General features: G+C 40.6%; 2 protein-coding genes across 3 annotated transcripts in view; one reads left to right on the top strand and one right to left on the bottom strand.

Moving 5' to 3' along the window:
• Positions 1-7,363, bottom strand: part of ABCA5 (ATP binding cassette subfamily A member 5) — a 114,312-nt gene extending 106,949 nt beyond the window's left edge. Inside the window, exon 1 of the mRNA XM_029212783.1 lies at positions 7,329-7,363. The gene's annotated coding sequence lies outside the window, so the exon portion shown is untranslated. The remainder of the gene's footprint in view (positions 1-7,328) is intronic.
• Positions 7,364-7,792: 429 nt separating this feature from the next.
• The window catches only part of MAP2K6 (mitogen-activated protein kinase kinase 6), a 128,696-nt gene continuing 122,889 nt past the window's right edge, over positions 7,793-13,599 (top strand). Inside the window, exon 1 of one of the 2 annotated variants that reach the window (XM_029212415.1) lies at positions 7,793-8,108. In XM_029212415.1, the coding sequence (XP_029068248.1) occupies positions 8,093-8,108 (16 nt within the window). In that variant the 5' untranslated portion in view covers positions 7,793-8,092. The remainder of the gene's footprint in view (positions 8,109-13,599) is intronic. The other variant, XM_029212416.1, reaches the window with a different exon arrangement.

The raw sequence follows: 13,599 nt of genomic DNA, 5'->3' as shown, positions 1-13,599 counted from the left end.
ACATGTGAACATTCTGAATCTTTCTATCTCTTCCAAGCTAAAGTGGTTTCAACAGAACACTTGAATTTAAGAAACAGTCATCATATTTGACTCTTCCATTAACATAAATTTTAGAAACAGGTAGGATAGGTATTAATTTACTTACTCAAATTCCCTTCCCAAATTAAACGTGAATGGCTGAGAAAAGAGCTAGCAGGAATCCTTAGAATGATTTTTTTTTTAATGTAGTATCTGTTGCTACACTATCAAAAATGGGTATGGAACAGAACACATGAAACATAGAATGAGAAGGACACTTGAATGGTATCATTGGTCAGTAAATTCCATATTTCAGACTCATCACTGCCCTTGAAAAATAGTCCATGGCTACTGGTTATAAAAAGACTTGAACCTGAAATAATTAAACAACTTTATAGAGCACAAGCCTTATGTATCTGAGTTGGGAGGCGTATTAATATGTCGGTAACATCCAAATAAGTGTAATCTTGTTTTAATCGTACTTTGGAAACCTCTGCTTCTCTGATACTTAGTTTTAAAAATAACAGTGAAAATAGCTAGTAATGGTTTCAGTTTCACCTTGGTATTGCTCCCAGGTCAACATCATATAAATCAGGTCACTGAAAACTGTGACAGTGAGGGTTCTCAGTCTGCAAGCTAACACAGTGCCTTCAGCTCACCAAACTAAAATCTGAATTGACTTGACTCCTCCAACGTTGAGGAAAAAAGAAGCAGGCATTAACAGACACAGGAATACACAGAGCAATGCACTTTACATTTGACACGCCTTTTTACTCACTTCCTGTGAGTTATAATTTTTTTTATCCTAGCTTAGTAGTTAGATGTCATAAGCATGTGTAGAAGTGTTCTGCTTCCTTTCCTGATTATACCTGTAACATCACAAACAAACACATATTATGGATGTATTTCAGTTTCCCTAACTTTAAACTGAGAGGCGCTTTGCTTTGCTACCTCATTAAGATAAGAACTAAAATTATGATGTAGCATATGCTCTATTTTACACAAAATCAATGAGTCATTAAAAGCTAAGAGACAAGCATTATATTTTTCACAAAGCACTATCTGGGTATATAAAAAAAAAATCATTGAAATGTCTGTTGAAACCCCACAGAATGAGTTTCCTAAATCACGGGTCTCCTGGAAATACGTTTAAGAAAATTATACACAAAATCTCCTAAATTTTTCTTTGAAGTTTCCACAGCATTCCAAAACTCACTCACAGTGCCAGATGGTGTGACCATAATCCACAGTTTCCTCACGTACAGTAGCATCTGATTTGGCAACATGCCCCCAACACGTTTAATAAATGCATTTTGATATTTATTTGGATTAAAAAAAAAAAACAGCAACAAAAGGAGAAATAAGGCCCTGTGAAGTGGAAACCTTTAGTCTTTAGCGAATGAGCAGGTTTTGGGGTTCACTTCAATTCCCTTGTAGGTAAATTCCCAGTAGGTAAGGCTGCTGGAAAGGGCTCTAGAATAATTTCCAAAGACTTCCAGCAGCAGTAGACTACTGTCTAATGTATCTCTGCTGTTTCACTCCTTATACTGTAGGAAACAAAGTTACAGACAGGTTTGAGGCATGTAGCTCACGCCAGTGCCCAATCCATAAAATACCATCAGGTGTTCATTATAGCCTCAAATAGCTAATTTCTAATATTATACAATTTCATAATACTTATACTTTTCAGTTATGCAATATATTAATTTAAAGAATACATTGAACCCACTGTTTTAGGAGTTTGGCCGACAGATAAAAATGATTAGTCTCTACCCATCTCAGAAACAGAGTAAATATGAAAAACTGGTAGTATTTTCCATGATTCTTTCATAGGCTGTTACTAATAAAACAATCCCTTCGGACACTAATCCAAATGGAATAATTTAAGAACAAGCTGATTTATTATATTGACTCTAATTATTTCTACACCACTGTAGTTCAGACAGTTTCTTAATTTTCTGTGGACTTCTGAACTTTTTCTATAACTTGCATATATCACCCATCTAAAATATTTCCCAGAATATTTTATAGTTTTTTTAAAGCAGTGCAGCAGGTCAGTTTGACCTGAATTATTCAGGCCTGTGACTGAAGCCCAGAACCATCTATTAATATCAATGTAAACAGATCAAGGAGCCTTGAAGGGCACAACACTGCCTTATATCAGTGTTTCTAACTCATCCTCAAATAGTCCAGCATTTACCGAATTTTCAGTGTATCGGCTAAGGTGCAGCGTGTAAAGGAGATATACTGATTTACTAGGGACTTCGTAAGTCCTGAACTGTGCTTGTCCCATTAATAACGCATACAAAATGAGGCAAAATGTTACCAGACTACACTTAGGCTGAAGAAGGCACATATCTAGGGCATTTATTAAAAGTCAATTAGCTTAAGACAAGACTGGACCGCTTAAAGGAAGGAACTAGGGATCAGAAGACACGTTTTTACATCTGCAGTCAGGACAGTTTTAAATCACGTTCTTCCACCTTGGCCAAAGGAAGCAACAACATGAGGTGATCAGGATAAACTGAGATGTTGGGACAATGCATTTCACAGTGTCATTGTAAGGATAAAATGATGTAGAGAGGACGGAAAGAACCTGTAAACCTTAAAATATTACAAAAATGTTATTAAAATTAGCCACAGGATTTTAAGCTTCTCAGACCAGGGATCATACTTTGTCCATGTGATCAAAGACAACTTCATGGCAGAGATGACCTTGAACCTTCGAAAGGTAGACTTTGGAAAAACGAAGACTCAGGTGGGGACCAGAGAAGGGTGAAGACAGAGAATAGCACAAGTTAACAAACAGAAATGGTAACATGTAAACTCATGTCTCCAGTAAGATAAGTAATCCTGCTTTGACCAGACTGTTTAAACAAATGAAGCGTAGAGTAGATGAGAGAGAGAGAGAGAAGGCTGAACAGGTATGGTTGCGCCATATTGGAGAGGACAATGGAAGCCAAGCTGAATCTATTTTGGGATTTCTAGAATTTCTGCCAGTAGACATAATTCACTGTGATATTTTGATACAGTAAAAAAAAATGTACTTAAAGATACTGTAGGGCTTCCCTGGTGGCACAGTGGTTAAGAATCCGCCTGCCAATGCAGGGTACACGGGTTTGAGCCCTGGTCCGGGAAGATCCCACATGCCATGGAGCAACTAAGCCCGTGCACCACAACTACTGAGCCTGAGCTCTACAGCCCGTGAGCCACAACTACTGAACCCGTGCGCCAGAACTACTGAAGCCCACGCACCTAGAGCCCATGCTTCGTAACAAGAGGAGCCACCGCAGTGAGAAGCCCGCGCACCTCAACGAAGAGTAGCCCCCGCTCGCCACAACTAGAGAAAGCCCACACGCAGCAACGAAGACCCAACACAGTCAAAAATAAATAGTTTTAAAAATTAAAAATAAATAAGTAAAAAAAAAGATACTGCATAAGCACAACTCATCATCCAGTCCCCTAAACCAATCCCCCATGTGGGGAGATCCTCAACAGACTTCATTATATATTGTACATAACACACTATTGATACCACAATTTTCTAAGATCCAGAAGAGCAGGTATTCAGACCTGAACTCTTAGCTTTACCTTTGGTGCCTTCCTTTCCCTTGTTCCTGAGACCTAGTGGACACTGTTGGAAAACATTCATAAATGTCACATGCAGGTGAGTATTGCGACCTGAGCGGCAATGTTTCAAACTGTAATAGGAGTATTTCCTGTCTCACCTCCGAAGTGATGTTGTCATGGTGGTCACTGGCTGTCTTGCTAGAGCAGGGGATCAGGAACCCTTCTAATTCCTGAACAGAAGGACATGTAGCCAATGTGAAAAACAGGATGTGTGATCACGACTCTCTTCAAATCATGAGTGGTCTTAATCAGACATGTGAGCTGGGTTCACAGATACGAACTGTTAGAACTGGAAGGGGCCTTAGTCTGACCCTCCTTATTTTAGTGGAACGAGAAGAGGTCCAGAAAGGTGAAGTGCTTGCCTTAGAAGATACAGTTAACTTTTCTACTGCCAGAACTCGAATTCACATCTCCTAGATTCTAGATTTCTTACGTCAAAAGTTACACCTTGGGAATTCCCTGGTGGTCCAGTGGTTAGGACTCCATGCTTTCACCACCAAGGGCCCGGGTTCAATTCCTGGTCGGGGAGCCAAGATCCCAGAAGCCGCGTGGTTTGGCCAAAAAAAAAGTTACACCTTACCAAATCTCATTAGCTTTAGATGAACTTAAAAAAATAGAGCATAGGTAACTTCTCATGGTACTACTACCCAGCAGGGTTTCTAAAATGCAGTACCAGATGATTTGGACCGGACGATTGTTTGTTGGTGGAGGCTTCCCATGTACTGCAGTACGACAGCCGGCATCCCTCATCCCTACCCACTAGATGCCACAATCACCACCACCCCTTGGCTGTGACACAACCAAAACCATCTCCAGACATTGTCAAACGATCCCTGGGGGTAAAAAGCCACCCTCGGTTGAGACATTCTACCCCCAGCCGCCGCCTTCTCCAGCTCACGTAACCCTCTAGAGCAATTCCTTCAGAGCCAGTCGGACCTAACCTAAGGGCCTCCTTCCAAGCACCTCATACCTCTAACCTGACAGCAAAGGGCTCTTCCCAGGTGTTCCAGTTTCCCCCGCAGGTGTTAACTCTGTCGCCGGCGTCTAGTTATTCCAGGTCATCGAGGTGACAGGCCCTCTTCCATCTACTCCATTCCCTATTTCAGCGTGCATTTGAGTGAGCATTGTATGCTAGATGCTGGGCATGGGGAACACAGAGATTAGTCTCTGATCTCCAGCATTTCAGTCTCCTGGGGGAGACACATACGAACGTGAACACCTGCCTGCCTTAGGGTGAGTGTTGCGAGACAGCTGTGGGCAGGGTGCTACAGAATTAGGGAATACCCTCGTTCACCCTGAAGGTGGCCACAGGGTGATGCATCCCAGGAGGTGGCCAAAAGGAAGTGCCTGCTAAGCAGAGTCTTCAAGGACAAATCCGAAGGAGCCGAGAAGAGAATGGATAAGGCTTGCCAGGCAGAGGGAGCAGTGTATCTAGAAGCAAGGAGGGAGCAAACCTGGCTTCTGGCTGTAGCATCAACACAGGGTGAGAATGAAGTGGCAGAGTAAGCAGGAAGCAGGTCTTGAGGGGCCAATTATACCAAGCCCGAGAGTCTGGCAGTGACCTCGAAGGGAACTAGAAGCTGGGGGGAGAGTGCATCAAACTCGCATTTTAGAAAGATGGGAAGTACAGACCACTTCAAAGATGAGGGGTTCGAGGTAGGAGCACAGGTCACCTCAAGATAAACGCCTAATGTGCTGCAGATTTGGCTTTTGCCATTCCCACCGCGGGAGGGATTCTCTTCCTAGGAGCATTGCCACAAACGGGCAAGAAGAAGAAAGGCGCACGTCTGTACGGAGGTACAACCTCTTCTTCCACCCAGGAAGGAGGCGGAGGAAACCTTTTACCACCAAGGCAAGAAGAAGAAGAACTTTTTCTCTGGGAATCTAAGACTTTACAGAGAGGTTGAGCTCCCCGTGGAAATTCAAAATATGTTTTTCCTGGAAAGAAAAATAATACATGTTGCAATTTTTAAATGTATGGTTCAATTTATGGTCAAAGGTATTTTGCACAGGTGTGCGTGTGTGAGCGTAGATGTGCACTGGCTATTAAACATATCACTGTTTCTATGGGAATATGAATTACAGACTCACTTGCAGGACACAAGCCATTTGCCAGCTGTGAACCGTGCACGCCTGTGCAGAGAAACTACAAGCACAGTGGCGGCAAAATGCACCAGACACGATGTGATTAGAGCTCTTCCATAGATGGGAGTCTAGGGCGATTTAAGAGCAATGCTGCTGAGCGCATACAATGCAAATGGAAATGAGTTCTAGGCGGCTGTTCAGGCCTTGCCTGGGCTGAGTCTCCGAGCAGCTCCAGTTGCTGACCCAGGGCCTGGCACACAGCGGCTGCTCCATCGATGCTTAGGAAAAGTGACCTGGATGCATCAAAATGGATCTCCATGCCCACATGTCTCCTGCTTAAATGAGACTTAGAGGAAAAAATACTGGTTCGATGAGTCTGAGATTGTGTGTGTAAGAAAGGGAGAAACAGACAGCACGGACTCGCCCAGAAGGAGGGGGAAAGAAAGTGAATTAGCAAGTCTTCCTGTCTGAGCTCATGGAACAGAGATCTCTGCCTTTCTGAGGCAGAAGCTAATATGAACATGAGGTGACCTTGATTAATTCTCATTAATGTCAGCAGAGGGGATCAACTTAAGTAAATGAATGTTAGTTCCATGACCTAGTGCATATTTGCTTTAAGAGCTGATTTGCTGATTTGTAGCTGAAACATGGTAGCCTTCTTCCCTCTGATTCATCCATTACTCAGAAGGCCCTGGCTTCTTAGAATTCTTAATAAAATTCCAACTGCGTCCATCAGCAGTCATCAAATACAGCCAAACGCTCTTTCAAAGTGCGTCTTTTCACCTTTTGCTACTGACCTGACCTATCTCCAGCCTCTCCCAGTTTCAACTCACCTTGATCGCTGAGGGCAAATTTACCTTCTTAAAACAATGCTTTGATTCAGTTACATCCCTTTTCAAAGCCCTTTCACCACCCTGCAAGTATCTGCAGAATAAAGAAAGTCCAAACCTCTGGCCTGACCCTAAGGCCCTGTACAGTCCCCACTGGTAAATTCCACCCACTCCCACTTCTGCATACAATGCAGCAGGCAGCCTTGCCGGCCCCTGAAGAGGCGCTCTGCAGACTTCTGTGCTTATTCACACCTCAGCAGCCCCACACCCTCAATTCCTCCCTCTGTACCTGAAAAGCACATTTCTGAGTCCGGTCCACTCGATGAAGTAGGAGTCTGAGCTCATTTCAGCCCAGGTCCCCTCACTAATGGAATATTCTATGCCTCTCTGCTTCCCTGAGAAGGGGTGACCCTATTCTCTGCCAGGATGGTGTCCAGGCCCTAGCTGTGCGCAATACATGACAACGGGATGACCCAAGGTCCTAGAAAGGCGCCTGGCACACCCTGGGAGCTCAACAAAAGTCTGTAAATTTTGTTGAATAAATTCAAGTTATTTGATTTTGTTAATTTAAGATGACCACCCACTTTCTCCCTGAGGCCAGGGACTTTCCTCCCACCCAGGTGAGAAAAAAACATCGAAACATTTTAACTTTGATGAAGTTTGCTTTGACACACCAACAGCAGAACTTTCTCTTTAACCCTTCAAGAAATGAGAACTTCCCATCCCCCCACCTCCACTCCGCCTCAGGACTGAATTGTAACCGACCTGGATCCTTTGCATCTCCTCTGCTGTTGCCTCCGCCCAGCCAGGTCACCAGCAAATTCTCCAGGCGAGAAAAAGATTTTTTAAAATGCACGTTTGAGAGGAATAAAACGTCTACAGGCAGGAATCGTCCAACAGGTGCTGCCCTGCAAACACTTGAACCCCGAAACTGACTTTCTGAGCGGGCCGAATGGTTTTTAGCCAAACTGATATGTTTTTTTGGCTGTTGTTTCAGGGGCTTTTGGAGAAGGTAAATGCCCGCTCCCCTGGGCCTTGCCTTTTTCTCCCATCACTTAGTACCGAGTGCGTCTATGACTTGTTTACCTGGATGCAACCTATGTTGCTCCCAATCACCCCGCTCAGCGACCCGCGCGACCACGTGTCCTTAAATCAGAGCCCCGTGGACTCCGCTCGGGAACTACATTTCCCAGCGGCCCCCGCGCCCTTCGCAGGAAGGACGTCTGCGCACTAAGATACTCAGTTCCAAGTTTGGAGCTTTTAGCTGCCAGCCCTGGCCCATCATGTAGCTGCAGCACAGCCTTCCCTAACGTTGCAACTGGGGGAAAAATCACTTTCCAGTCTGTTTTGCAAGGTGTGCATTTCCATCTGGATTCCCTGAAAGTCCATCTGCTGCCTCGGTCAAGAGAAACTCCACTTGCATGAAGATTGCACGCCTGCAGCTTGCATCTTTGTTGCAAAACTAGCTACAGAAGAGAAGCAAGGCAAAGTCTTTTGTGCTCCCCTCCCCCATCAAAGGAAAGGGGAAAATGTCTCAGTCGAAAGGTAAGAGCCTATTTGCATTACTTGCAAAAATGCAAAGGGTTGTGCATGCATTTATGAATGCATGGATGCAATTTTCGCCTGGCGATTGCATTTTTAAGTTTGAGGTTTTCCACATCTCAGTTGCATTTCCTGTTTAGTATGTGTCTCTTTTTTTTTTTTTTTTTTTTTTGCAGACACAGAGAGTTCCTGTAAGGCAGGGCTTGCAGTTCAGCTGTGCATTGACATTATTTGCATTCTTCTGCTAGGATTACTGAGCTCTTTTTGCCTTTTGCACAGTCAGGAGAGATAGAGCAGGTTGGTAGCGTCTAAATGTGCAATGCTTTATATAATTGTAAAATTCTTTAGTATGCATACATATAATAGGTAGTTTTACGTGCAACAGGAATACAAACTTTTAAAAAGTCTGTAGATGAAAATGAAAGGTAAAACTTGAGTTAAACTAGTAGGAAATTAATGTAATCTTATATTCCTTTGGGAATGAATTGTTGGTGCTAGTATTTAGTTAAATTTCCATTGGTATCATTTTGAACATTAAGCAACTTCTGATCTTTAAAGGAAGTAAAGGTGAATAATAGCATTTTAGAAAAAAGCAGACAAGAAGTCTTTCTCTTCCGAGATTTTGCACTTTACACCAATTCCTTATTGGTTCACAGTATTTAGAAGCAGCAATGAGGACATCGAGGTTTTATGTCTTCCCATTTGGGAGATGCTTTGCATCTCGAGGGAAAATACTGGGAGAAAAATTGTACTTTTAAGCATTACGCCAATGTGGGAGGACTGCACTGTTTCATTGACAACCATAATGAAATCTTTTAAGTGTGTAATTGCATATATTTAGTCAGCTGTAATAGGTCAGAAGTTCAGGGTTATGGTTGTTTTCTTTCTTTCTTTTTTTTTTTTTTTGTTCTTAAAAATATTCTTTTTACACAGTTGTATTTTGCAGGCGTAATGTCATGCTGGGGAAGGGATTAAAAATATAAAAACCCTGACATGGCATTAGAGAGCTGAGGGGGTGTTGTCAGGTGGCCCTAGGACTGTAAGTCACTTGTTTCAGAACAAATTGAGCATAGAGAAAGCATATGCCCTGTGAGAATGTATGGAAAGGAGAGGTGAGCTCAGCACAAGGTGAGTTAGGCTACCCAGGGCATTAGGTAAGTAAGATCCAGTGAAATTCAAGTGTCTCATCAGCGTTCTGCTACTTTTGGGAGAGTTGTTGTGTCACTTTTTAGTTCTACCTGATGGGAATCATACATCTCAGCCCCAGAAGGAAGTAATATATATTCTCAAGAATTCAAAGTAGGGCTCTTCTTTTCTTTGGATATTAGGGGAAAAAATGGAAATCTGAAAAGCTAAGTAAGAGTGCCGAAGTACCTAGGAAGTGGCATTATGAGCTGCCAATGTTCCTTAATATCGGGAAAACCGACAATCTTTTAATTGAGCATAGAAATAATAGCTTAGGAGGGCATTCCAGGCTTTGATGTATGAGAGAGATTGCATCTAGTTACTCTGTATTTGGTGTGCATTCACTCATTCATTCAGGTCAGTTTAATATATGAGTAAATATATTATGAGATGTGTGTGTGTGTGTGTGTGTGTTTGTAGTGCACAGGATTTGGGGACATACAAAAATATTTTATGTGTAGTTGTTTTCTTCAAGGAATTTACCATGTAGTTGGTGAAAGCAAGCACGTATGCAAATCACTGTGATATAAGATAATTGCATAGATAGTGAAGCAAAATGGTGCATTTGGAGTTTAGAGATGGCAGTGATCTCTCTGGGAGATAGGAAGGGGGTGCTCTAGTGATCTTATCTTTGAACCTTAGGGTTTAAACTCAATCAGGTTTCTTTGTGCATTTTGGGGGGCTCACTCCTAAGGTGGCTCCCTCCTAGCAGAAGAAGTTGGGAAACTGAAAAACATATTAGCATGGCACTCTTCCATTATGGGTGCACCCTTAGTAGATCAGGTACTGGTGGTTCTTTACATTAATTCCCATTTATCCAAATAGTTTTCTTAATTGGGTCCCCTTTGGAAGGTGCATCTGGTGTGAACATGGGATTCCTGTCCAAAAGGAAAGTTTTTGATAGAAGGAAGCGTGTGATCATTTCAGAAATGGCAAAGACTTTTGGCCTGGGCTGTAAATGTGGAACTGGCCTAATTCAGCTACGGTATTCTCAAATGGCAAAGACAGTGTTTTGTTTTTGTTTTTGTTTTTGTTTTTGTGCAGTACCAAACTTCTTTGTAATACTATAACCAAATGAAACGGAGGAAAAGTGAAAGGTGGCTATAACCTCATAGTACTGAAGATTTTAACAACATGTTCAATTCAAGGACCTTTACGAACTTTCTAGATCACTATAATTCCGTTTTACAGACCTCTAATTTAAGGCACAGCAGAGGCAAAAGAATTACAGACTCCCTGGGAGCTGGAAGGACTGGGTTACTTCTTTCCAGCCTTACCAACAGTGAGATTCCGAGAAAGAATTTCTTAAAAAGAAATTTTGTTTTCCACAGTTGTAACTTTAGGTGGTATGCTTTTCAGCTTGTTTATATTAGCTATCTGGGGTTGAGCTGACATTTTTCAAATATTAAAGTGGTAGAATGCCTTTTGAGGAAATCTGAAATGTAAGTTAACAGGAAGGGCACCCAGAAGGTGCAGGAATTCCTGCACTTTACAGGAAGACAGGCTACAGGAAAAATGTGTCATCTACATTACCCGGAAAAGTAAAACTATTGTTATCAGCCATAATGATCTGAGGGAGGGAGGGTTGGGGGAGAGAGGTCTGGCATCCCCCAGTTCACCTGAAAATATACAAAGAGTTTGACTCTGTTACAAATGCACTTCTTCTCACTTCTCCTTCTATTCACCTTTAAAAAATATTAGTTTATCTTGGTTTAAAATAGTAATAGGTACATTGTGTCATGGGAACTGTGTATAAGGCATAATTCAGAAGCATGTAGGAGAGTGACAGGCAAGGACTTAACCCTACTGTGGGTCCCTTGCTTCTGTAATTCATTCTACCCTGGGAAACGAAATGTGTAAATTTCTCATTCTGTAAATTCCTTTGTTAGGTTGCAGCAGAGGGACTTGTCATGCTTAGCCTGTAATCTGAGCCAGTATGTTTTATAACCTCGCACATCGCAGGACACAAAATCAGAATAGGTACCCTGGGTTTCCTGAGTTTGTTTTGCATCAGTGTGGCATTCATTACTTTACAACATGCTGCAGGTCAGCTGCAGGGGCTTTCTGGGGGTCTCTTGGTGGTAATTTGATGCCGGAGCAAAGGGCTGAGATTCTCATTCCTTTGTTTTTCACAGATTAGTATCATTATAACTACCTTGCATTATTTTAAAGTCTGAAAGGTCTATAAGGGACGTTTTTAAAACGTAAAAGAAAAAAGTACATAAATAATACTCGTTTATTGTAGAAGCATTTGAAAATGTAGGGAAGAAAAATAAGAATCACTAGTTACCGCAGTATACATTTTGGCATATATCCTTTCGGACTTTTTTCTATTCTATATATATGTGAATGTGAATAAATCCAAAATGTGTATAAAATTATTTAGTTGCCTTTTGTTTCACTTACCAATAATACTGTGAAATATTCCAAGTTAATATATTTCTACATTAATAATGTCTAATTCTAGTGTATTTATTTAAATAGGACATTAATGTTTATTAACTTTCAATATCATGAATATTGCTATGATAATCATCCCAGTTCATACATTATTACGTATACTGTGGTCTTAGACTAAATTCCAGGACACAGAACTACAAGTTATGGATATCTAATTCTTCCCCATGACCCATTCTTTTCTCCACCTTTTAAAAATAGCTTTTTTATTACTATAAAAACAATATATACTCATTGAAAAAAATTCAAGCTGAAGAGAAATTCATAATAAGAAAATACAAATTACTCAAAGTCACACCACCCACAGCTACCTACTGTTAACTTTTTAGTGACTCTTTGCATTTGAACATGCATATATATATTTGCATACGTGCTCTTTCACACACTATATATGATATTTTGCAACTTGCTTCATACTCCATATATCTTCGACATCTTTCTATACTCATGCACATACAGTTTCCTCATTCTTTTTAGCAACTGCTCATTTTAATTTGTAAGAATGTAGCTGTTTCATCAATCTCCAACTGGACTTTCACAGAGTTCCACATTTTTACAGCTATAAACAACACTGCAAGGAATACCTTGAACACACACATTTTTGCACATTGGCCCAATTATCTCCTTAGGATGAATGAATTCCTAGAAGTGGAAGTGCTGAGCGAAGGGCGGGCATGGACGTGCTGCCCTCCAGAGTGCCTGCAACGAGTTCTTATTCTCACCAGTAATGTGTGGAAGTGCCCATTCTCTCCCCTTAAGCATCCTGCTAAATATTGCCAAATAAATTACTCTTCAGAAAGGTTATACACACTACTATATATAAAATAGATCATCAACAAGGACCTACTGTAGAGCACAGGGAACTCTACTCAATATTCTGTAATAACCTAAATGGGAAAAGAATTTGAAAAAGAATGGATATATGTGTATGTATAACTGATTCACTGTGCTGTACACCTGAAACTAACACAACATTGTAAACCAACTATACTCCAATATAAAATAAAAACTAAAAAAAAAATAAAAATAAAAAAAGAAAGGTTATGCTCACTTTCCTTCATCCTGGGTATAATAATTTGAAAAATTTTTTTTGCCAATTTGATGAAGAGTAACAATATTTTACTATTATTTGCATTTCTTAGTGATAAAGAAGTTGAATTTTTCTTTTTTTGACATTTGTGTTTCATGTGTTTCTTTTTTTCCTCATAAAATGTATCTTTAAAAATTTAATTTGGGGATCAAATTATTTTCAAAGTTAGGCCAGAACATTCCAAGATGGCAGAGCTTAGGTAATCATGGGTTGAAAGCTGGGCTCAGCTTTAATGCATCTAAACAATTTAATTCCCTGGTGAGTTCTCATTTTAATTTTAACCAAAATGTCTTAAGTAAACTTACAATTTATAAACTCATTTTGTTATACTAATTATACCTATCCAGATCTTATGAAAATAATAAGAAAAGTGTAATGATTTGATTTAAATTCCATCTGGAATTTACTAACTTCTGGACATTTCTGCATTTTCAGTTATCTCTACAGGCAAAAGTAGTTTTTCTTTGGTTTCATAAATAATTCTCACATAAGCACCTGGTTGTGTTATGTGCATTGTTGCAGAGTAATTATTATTTTTTCCTCTTCATGCATAATGTCTAATCATAAAAAGTGGTTTACTTTACCAGATTTGTTAGAATAATTAAGGCAAGGATCGACTTTGATGACCTCAGAAATTCTATCAAGTCAATCACACTTCACGTATTCTTAACATAGCCTTCCTTAGTAAACGCGCCTATGTATTCCACGTATCCTTAACATAGCCTTCTTTAGTAAACGCGCCTATGTATTTCACGTATCCTT

Source organism: Monodon monoceros, unplaced genomic scaffold, assembly GCF_005190385.1.
Source record: "Monodon monoceros isolate NGI ecotype Baffin Bay Population unplaced genomic scaffold, NGI_Narwhal_1 Super_Scaffold_9, whole genome shotgun sequence".
Classification (NCBI taxonomy): Eukaryota; Metazoa; Chordata; class Mammalia; order Artiodactyla; family Monodontidae; genus Monodon; species Monodon monoceros.
This window is presented reverse-complemented; position numbering and strand designations above follow the sequence as displayed.